This window comes from Corapipo altera, unplaced genomic scaffold, assembly GCF_003945725.1.
Source record: "Corapipo altera isolate COAL_440 unplaced genomic scaffold, ASM394572v1 59798, whole genome shotgun sequence".
Taxonomy (NCBI): domain Eukaryota; kingdom Metazoa; phylum Chordata; class Aves; order Passeriformes; family Pipridae; genus Corapipo; species Corapipo altera.
The window spans coordinates 1-9,252 of record NW_020885825.1 but is presented as its reverse complement, the minus strand read 5'-3'; the positions used below and the strand labels follow the sequence as shown (position 1 = coordinate 9,252).

At 52.3% G+C, this 9,252-nt stretch overlaps 1 protein-coding gene across 1 annotated transcript; it reads right to left on the bottom strand.

Moving 5' to 3' along the window:
- Positions 1–7,473: 7,473 nt before the first annotated feature.
- Positions 7,474–9,152, bottom strand: LOC113940830 (maestro heat-like repeat family member 5; the record flags this gene model as incomplete). Its single annotated transcript, XM_027631983.1, has 5 exons — positions 7,474–7,622; positions 7,709–7,768; positions 8,068–8,170; positions 8,437–8,538; positions 8,997–9,152. Coding segments are annotated over 5 exons (570 nt in total), but the record flags the coding sequence as incomplete, so codon positions are not given.
- Positions 9,153–9,252: the final 100 nt, after the last annotated feature.

Here is a 9,252-nt window from a genome sequence, read left to right as displayed (position 1 = left end):
TTTTTTGTAACCCTAAATAAATTCCTTTCTATCAATAGATTTTATTTGCAATCATTAAAACCTTGGGGACAAAAGTGGTTCAGCCTCATGTGCTGGCTGTGTTCAGCCACCAGAGAGAAACACAGGCTACCATGCCAACCACGTTCCAAGTGGTTTCCACTTTGGCAAACAGCACTCTCTGGGTGGAAAACACCAGTCAAGGCCAAAACACTCCTTTTGGATCCTGATTAACTGAATGCTGCTGCTGCTGCCTTAACTTGTTCCCACAGAAATTCTCAGGGTTCCTTTGCTTTCAGGAGACCCCACATGTTTTAATGGCCCCTGGATTCCATGAGCTTCCACAGTCTCCAAAGGTTCCTTCAGTTCCATGAGGCCCTGCAGTCCCAAAATGCCCTTTGGATTCTTGGAGATTTCCCATTGTCCCAGGGTCCCTTGTGCTTCAGAAGGAACTACAGTGGGACAGTGGCCCCTTGGTTACATGAACTCTGCAGTGTTGAAGGAATCCTTGGGTTCCAGGAGAGCCTGCAGTTTCACAAGGACCACTGGAATGCAGGAGGTTCTGCAGGGTCCCAATGACCCCTGGATTCTGGGAGGTTCAGAAATATCTCAGGGTTCCCTTGGTTCCAGGAGGACACTCATGTCAGCAGGAACCCTTGGTTCCAGCAGGTTCGACAGTGTGCCAGAATTCCTTTGATTTCATGAGGCCCTGGATTGTCCCAATGGTCTCCTGATTCCATCAACCCCCTCAATGTCCCAATGGTCCCTTAGTTCCATGAGTTTCTGCAGTGTCCCAGGGTTCCTTTTGTTCCATGGGGACCTGCAGTGTCACAATGGGCCCTGAATTCCAGGAGTTTTCCCAGGGTGACAGTGCTACCTTGATTCCATGAGATTGCCCAGTGTCCCAGGGCCCCTTTGGCTCCAGAAGGCCCTGCAGTGTCACAATGGTCCTTGTTTCCATGAGGTTCCACCATGTCCTTCCTGGAACATACTCTGGGATCTGGACAGGCTGGATCAAGAAGGCCAAGTGTCAGGGCCTGCCCTTGGGTCCCAACAACCCCCTGGAACGCTCCAGGCTGGGGGCAGAGGGGCTGGAGAGCTGCTCAGCAGGAAGGGACTTGGGGGTGCTGCTTGACAGCGGCTGGATATGAGGCAGAGTGTGCCCAGGGGGGCAAGAAGGCCAAGGGCATCGTGGCCTTTGTGGAGAAGAGTGTGGCCAGCAGGAGCAGAGAACTGATTGCCCCTCTGTGCTGGGCACTGGGGAGGCCCCACCTGGAGTGCTGTGTCCAGTTCTGGCCCCTCAGTGCCAAAAGGCCCTTGAGGGGCTGGAGTGTGTCCAGAGAAGGGAACGGAGCTGGGGAAGGCTCTGGAAAACATGTCTGCTGAGGGATGGCTGAGGGAACTGGGCTTGTTGAGTGTGGAGAAGGGGAGGCTCAGGGGGGACCTCATTGCTCTCTGCAATGACCTGAAAGGAGGTTTTATTAGGGTGGGGGTTGGTCTCTTCTGCAAAGCCTTTAGTGACAGGAAGAGAGGAAACGACCTTAAATTGCATCAGGCAAGGTTCATATTAGATATTCAAAACCCTTTCTCCACTGAGAGAGTGCTCAGGCATTGGAACAAGTAGCCCAGAGAGGTGGGGGAGTCTCTGGAAGCATTCAGGTGGCATCTGGATGTGGCACTTTGGGATGGGGTTTAGGGGTGATTCTGGTGGTGCTGGGTTGACAGTTGCACTAGAAGATCTGGGAGGTCTCTTCCAACCTTGATGATTCTGTGATTCTCTGACCTGTCATCCCTGTTTGCAGGTTTGTGCTCTAACAAGACCCTGGGGATGTTTTCTCTGTTGGGTCCACAGAGATTGTGTTGTGTCAGCTTTTTTCCTCTATGATCAAAACAAGGAGTAATTAATGCTAAATCCAGCAGATGGCTTTCAAGTAATAACTTGGTCCAGTTTGTCCAACTGTGTATAAACAGGTGAGGAAAATCTGGAACTTTAGAAAGGTTAGTTTTTTACCTCATTAGCAGGATATCCAGGGGTGCACCAAGTGCCTTCCAGTGAGAAGCACAAGAGACAAATAGACAGTGACAATATTGTTCTAATGTTAATGTCACTGGAGCACAGAGTGAGATCGCATCTGAGTTAAGTTTCTTTAATTAGTGATTGTGAAAAAAGAGAAAATCACATAGTTGATGACACTTTAGGATTTATTTCACACTCTTAACAAGAAGGTATTTTGCAGCTGGACTTTGAATAAGGTTCCATGATATATTGCAAATTTCTATGTCAAGTTAACAGTCTACTTCTTCTCAAAGAAATTCTCAGCAGCTAACACCCTTTCATCATCTGGCTCTTTCCCTGATGGTTTGAGCTTGTTGCTCCTTCTGGTAAATACCCATTTGACACAATGCACTGGGCAACCTCTGCCAAGTGCCACTGAATCTCACTTCTTCCCTTGCCTTGAGGACGTTGTGCTTTAAGAATCTGGCTGTTCAGATGCCCTGAAATGTCTCTAGTATTTCAATGGGAAGAAGCTTCAAGATGTGCTTTTTGGCACACGTGAAAAATGACCTGCCCAGAGAGCCATGGAAATGTAGGTGCTGCTCAGTAATGCCCCTGGACTGGGACAGGCATTGCTGAGGATTTTTTCCTTCCCCTCTCTGATTCCATTCCCACTGTTTTGTACAGACTCCTTGGGGTCAGATTTTGCACTGTACAGTTTGATAAGTTAGTGCAGATGTGTGTTTGCAGGCATGTTCTTCTTCTGTATTCCCTGATCAAATTCAGTAAACTGATATCTGGCTTGAAGTTTCTCCCCCCCCCCCCCCCCCCGTATTATTTTTATTTATTTCTCCAGAACAGCTGGAGGAAATGAAGGTACACTTAGCCCCAGTTTCCTTGCTGCTGTAATCTCTTAACTTTTTTTTCTTTTCCCCTCCCTCAAACTGATGGGTAACTGTGAAGCCCAAGTTCAGGAATGTGGTTGGAATTCCTTGCCCCAGTCTGGGGGAGGTGACACTTTCAGTCTCCAGGAGAAAAAGCCAACTGCTTTGTTTATCAACATGCAAAGGACAGCACTGTGGGAATTAGGGCCTAGAAAAAACTGTAGCTTTGTAGAGAATGGAGCAGCTCATTACAGGGGTGAGCTGCAACTCCTAAAACTGCCATTTCAACTCCTGTTTCCACTGCCACCGCCGTTTGAACTGCCATGACAGCTGGCAGCCAGTCAAATGCTGCAGTCACGGGGTTTACCTTATAAGGTATGATTATCTGTTGGTGTTGGGTTATATAAGGAGGGCTGCAACTCCAATAAACTAGTCTCAGCTTCACCCCCCTGAGTGCGTGCCTCAATACACCACAAATGGTGCCCCATGTTGGGGCATGAAAGAAATTAAGCTGTTTCTCCAGTGGTGTAGCTCAGCTGAACACAAAGAAGGAAAAAGCACTGAAAGGAAGCGACAAGAGAGCTCTCAATTACCTTACGCTGGATGATAAGGTGAGCAGCTGAGAATGAAATGGGAACCCCTTTAACGAAAAAGCATAAGGCAGTCTCACAAGCCTTTGCTGAAATCCTTAAAAAATATGAGAAAACAGTACAGGAAGAAAATTTAGAATGTCTCCTTTTGTGGGCATCCAAAGCTAATCCCACATTAAACAGTGACTTAGCATATGACTGTAGAGTTTGGGATGATATCGATGTCAGACTCTGGGACAGCACCACGCTAGGCGATAAGATAGCAACCTCTTTATTAACAACATGGAGAGCAGTTTACAAAGCTTTGCAAGCTCACTCCAGCTCCGCAGACAACCGTGTAAAAACGGCAACTAATTCTGAGCCACTCTCACAGAAGGAGCTGAAATTTTGTGTGCCACCCCTGCCCCATGACCCACCCCAACCGCAATCTCCCGTGTTGCTTTTCGTGTCGCCAGAGCCGCCTTCATTGCCAGCATCGCTGCTGCCACCTAAGGCACAGCCCGCAGCGTGGCCAGAAACAAAGGCCTCCTCCTCCACACCACATTCACGTGGACTTCTCTTCTGTGGTTCCGCTGCCACAGCACCAGTTTCTCGGTCAGATGACTCCGAGGAGGACCCAGAACTCACAGATAAGAAAAAAGATTTAACCTTTCACTCTCCTGACTTGCCTGACAAGTGCGGGGGGAGGCGAGACTAGCAGGGGACACGGCAGTCTTAAAAGCTTTCCCAGTCCTGGTCTGGCCTGACCAGGACCCTCACTGGGAGGGTCTGTCATATGCTCTTATTAAAGATGTAAGGCGAACAGTAACAGACCACGGTTTGGGGGCTTTGTACACCATCCATTTAATAGAATCCATCTGTGATAGCCAAGTGTTCATCCCCCACGATTTCAAAACACTATTTTGTCTAATAATGACTGATATGCAGTACACAATGTGAGAAGCCAGACTGAAACAATTAGCAGAAAAACAGGCGATTGCAAATTCAGTTGCAGGAACACGAAACCCTTTGCGAACTGTTACTGTAGGTGTTTGCTGGGGCAGGGTGAGCATTCTTCTCAGGCAGTACAAGCACGAACATGTGCTGCAGGGCTCCAGCAAATAAAGCAACTAGCCCTATGCGCTCTTAAAAGCATCCTGGACGCAGGCACACAGTGAATGCCCTTTACCCATATCAAACGAGAGGCAAATGAGCCCTTTAGAAAGTTTTTAGATCGTCTTAATGATGCTTTGGAAAAACAAGTAGAGAATGATGCTGCACGCCAATGCCTTTTTAAACAGCTTGCTATAGAAAATGCAAACCCCGACTGTCAGAAGGTTTTACGTCCCCTAAAAACTCCTACAGTGGATGACATGCTAAATGCACGCATGAATGTTGGGTCAAGGCAGTATGATTTATCTCTGATAGTTGAAGCATTTGCAGCAACGTCCACAAAAAATCAACAATGTTTTTCTTGTGGCCAGTTGGGTCACTTGCACAGGAATTGCCCAAATGACAGGATAAACAAAAGAAGAGTGGGGCCGGGTGTCTGTCCACGTTGTCACAAAGGGAATCAGTTTGCAAATCAGTGCCGCTCTAAGCTTGATCACTGTGGGTTATCGCTTCCCCCTCAGGGAAACTCCAAACGGAGCATGGGAAGGGGACGCGCTATGACAATAAATCCAACCCCTGCCTGGACCCCTCGCGAACCTGCCACAGCCTGTGTGCAAGCACAGCCGGCAGTACCGGAGTGGACCTGGCCACCTCTGCAGAAGTAACACTGCAGGATACAACAGTTGCCCTGCTGCCGACTGCTACACATGGCCCTCTGGGCCACGGCAAAGCAACCTCACTTAATTGGCAGAGCATCTATCACTTTAAAAGGCCTTTTTGTGTTGCCAGGAGTGATAGATGCAGATTTTGAGGGGGAAATAAAGATAATGACGTGGACCCCAATGCCATCATGTATTGTACCTGCAGGCAGCCGGATCGCGCAACTAATTTATTTTTTACCCCAAACACCAAATAATGTTCCTGTCAGGCGTGGCCGCGGATGCTTCAGATCCACAGGCGAGCTGCAAATTGACTGGACACAACAACTGACCACAGAACGCCCTTTATTGTCTTGTATTCTACAGGTACGGGGGGAGAGCAAACAAATCCCTCTCATCCCTTGCTTTGAATCTTCCTGCCTACAGGATATGGGGGAGGGAAAGCAAAGCCACAGCAAACTAAAATCTCTCCCATCACCGCCCAGTTTAGCTCCCTTATTAGCTACTTGTTTGCACCATTGTGGACAAGGAAATTTTCTGCTTCGGGATATCTGTAACTGCTTCTACCAAACCCATTGGGGGGGGGTGAAAGAAGCGATGCGTGGGGGCCAGGACCTTTTGGGAAAGCAGGGCTCAACTTCGCAAACAAGGCTGGGGCTGGAGGAGTGCCGAGGGGGAAGTTGTCCTGCAGGCAGCAGGACAGGACAAGCAGGACGCAGTCTGCTCAGGATGCGGCACATCTGAAGGACACCATGGATTTGGGCCCATTGTTGCTGCTTTATTAAATCATAGCCACCTACAACTGGCTCAGTGGCAACAGAAGAGCAGTGCTCATAGTTTGAATGATGGTTTTTGCTGAAGATTTGAAGGTATCAGCATTCCAGTTTTCCTGCCTGTCTGAAAGAGAGAGTTTCTTTTCTGTGATAAGATCCATACCTGGAAAGCTCCCCAGGCAGCCACCAGGCCCCAACATGGCATCAAGGCACTTGGCAGCAGTCCCCCCAACATCTGCCTCCAGCCCACGCCAAGCCACCGCCTTACCCACAGCCCCAGAGCCCTGGATGCCACCATGGCTGTCCCTGACGCCACCCTGCTCACCAGCTCAGGTGTCTCACACAGCGCCTGGGAGCCTAGGAATGTTGGAAGGTCCTCATGGGTGTGGACATCAGTGCCTGAAGAGCTTCTGGTCTGAATTGAGGGCTTGGTGTTGGTCCTAAAGCCACCAGGATGCAGATGGTCTGTTCTTCCAGGCAAGAGACGACTTCACTGCTGTCTGCCTTCAAGGGCTGATGGGCTGTAAGAAAAAAAAAACAGAGCGAAGATGAAACTCCAGACATCCCTCCAGCCCATGTTCCCCACTCACCACTGCAGATCTCATCCAGTTGCTCTTTGCTTCGGTTCCTCAGGTGCCCATTTTCTAGCTCCAGGGAGACAGGGTCAGTCAAACCATGACAACTTGGCAGAGACGTCTTCAACTGCTTCTGCTTCCTCAGCACTGCTGAGCCCAGGTGGTCTCTGAAGAGGCAGATGGAAAAATTCTGCATGTCTCTGCTCTCCTGGGAGGAAGGAGGAAAGGTGAGCTTTGGAAACAGTGGCCCCCTGCCCACAATGAAAGGGAGTGGGGATGGTGGCTGAGGGAGATGCCCTGGGCTCAGATTCCAGAGCAGGGACAAGTTGCCCTGGCCTGCAAGGCCCAGAAGCCACCAGAGCCCAGGGGAGCAGAGCCTGCTGCCAAAGCTGCTGACAGGCCTGGGCTGCAGGGCAGCTCTCACTGCCCAGTGCCCATCTCAGGGCTCACGCTCCCACATCAACCTTACCATGTCAAAGAAGCGTGAGAGGTTCTCCATCAGATCCTCAGTGGCTGGGCTGGCCTTTGTCTTCTTCAGGTTTGGACACATCAGGTTTTTAGGGACCATCACAACCTCTGTCCAGGAGTCTTCACTGCCAACCCACAGGAGCTCCATCATGTGTGGCACCAGGAGCTCAAATTTTCCTGCCTGTATGAAACACGGTGTTTCTTTTCTGTGATAAGATCTATGCCTGGAAACCTCCCCAGGCAGCCACCAGGTCACAACATGGCATCAAGGCAGTTGGCAGCAGTCCCCGAAACACCTGCCTCCCAGCCCACGCCAAGCCATCACCTCACCCACAGCCCCAGAGCCCTGGATGACACCATGGCTGTCCCTGACGCCACCCTGCTCACCAGCTCAGATGTCTCACACAGCGTCTGGGAGGCTGGGAATGTTGGAAGGTCCTCATGGGTGTGAACGTCGGCGCCAGAAGAGCAGTGCTTCTGGCCTGAATCGAGGGCTTGGTGTTGGTCCTAAAGCCTCCAGGATGGCGATGGTCTGTTCTGCCAGGGAAGAGATGACTATATTGCTGTCTGTCTTCAAGGGCTGAAGGGCTGTGAGCAAAAGAAACGGAGCCGAGATGAAGCCCTGTGTCTGCAGAGACCCCCAGACATCCCCTCCATCCATGTTCCCCACTCACCACTGCAGATCTCATCCAGCTGCTCTTTGCTTCGGTTCCTCAGGTGCCGCGTGGCCACCCCTGGGCACAAAGCTCCGTCAGCCCCTGCTCCCCAGTGGGCTCCCAGCAGCGCAGCCCCTGACCCTGCCCTCCTCCCCCTCATCAGGGATGAGCCCAGGAAGCACCAGGAGCTCAGGGGGTGGAACTCAGCCCAGTGCCCACCAAACCCAGCCACATGGGCAGGGGTGGCAGAGGGAGGCCCAGGCCCAGCCTGTGGCAACCAGGGCTCGAGCAGCCCCAGGGCTGGGCCTGGCTGTGGCTGCAGGAGCAGGGACTGGGGCCAGCTTGCCCAAAGAGGGACCCCGGGGGCTGGAGCTCACCGATGAACCTGATGGCCGCCTCTCGCACACTGGGCTCAGGGTCCTTGAGGTAGCTCAGGCCCTGACGCAGGTACTCTTCAGCCCTGCTCCTGTCCTTCCCCAGCTGGAGAGAGCACAAGGACACAGGTATGGCACAGAGCCCCTTCGCTGGCTGCAGCAGTCCCTCCTGCCAGCACTCAGTGTTGCCCAGAGCCCTCTCTCCTGCTGGCTGCAGGGAAGGGAGAGGGGTCTGCAGAGGAGCCCTTGGGGCTCTGTTCTTGGATGGCACACATTGGGCTGCAGCTCCAGCCTCTGGGCTCTGGGCCCACAGCGCAGGCTCTACCTGCGGAGCAAACCTCACCCAGCCTGCACCCTGGCACTTGGCCTTACCAAGCACTCGCCAATCCTCCACATCTGCTGCTTCTTCACCAGCTCTTTCAGCTCCCTCCACTTGAGCAGCTTTGCTGCAGCAAGGAGCGCTTCCTGGGCAGCCTGCATGGAAGCAGAAGGGGTGAGGTAGCAGCATGGCTGGCAAAGGAGAGCTCTTGGCTCTGTTGTTGGGGAGATTCTGCCCTCAGGAAGTTGGGACATGCCCTCACCAAAGTGTCTAGGGGACGTGTGAGGACAGCCCCGCAGGACAGGGCCTGAGGCTGGAAGCCCTGGTTTTGGACACGTGCCAGGGAAAGGAGAGAAGCCTGTGGGGATGTGCCTGTTCAGGCTTTGGTGGCCACAGGCTGCTGACGAGCCCTACTGGAGCCCCAGGACAGCTGTTGGAAATGGCCCTGCCAGCTTCTCCATCCCTGCTGGCGCTGGCTCTGCAGGGACCTTTCCCACGCCTTGTGCTGGGCCACGGCTGCCCACTGCCAGCAGCCCTTGCCCTGCTGCCTGGGCCCCACAGGGCAGGCCAGCCCACCTCTCTCTGTGCCAGTGCTCAGCCTTCCAATGTGTACCTTGGCCACGCTCGGGGACTGGTCACTTGTGCGAATGAGCAGCGGGACCAGTGCACTCCACAGAGACCTCTTCAATTGCTTGTTGTTCCTCAGCACTGCTGAGCCCAGGTGGTCTCTGAAGAGGCAGATAAAGGCCTCTCGCATGTTGCTGCTCTTCTGGGAGGAAGGAGGAAAAGTGAGCTTTGGAAACAGTGGCCTCCTGCCCACAGTGAAGGGGGTGGGGATGGTGGCTGAGGGAGGTGCCCTGGGCTCAGAT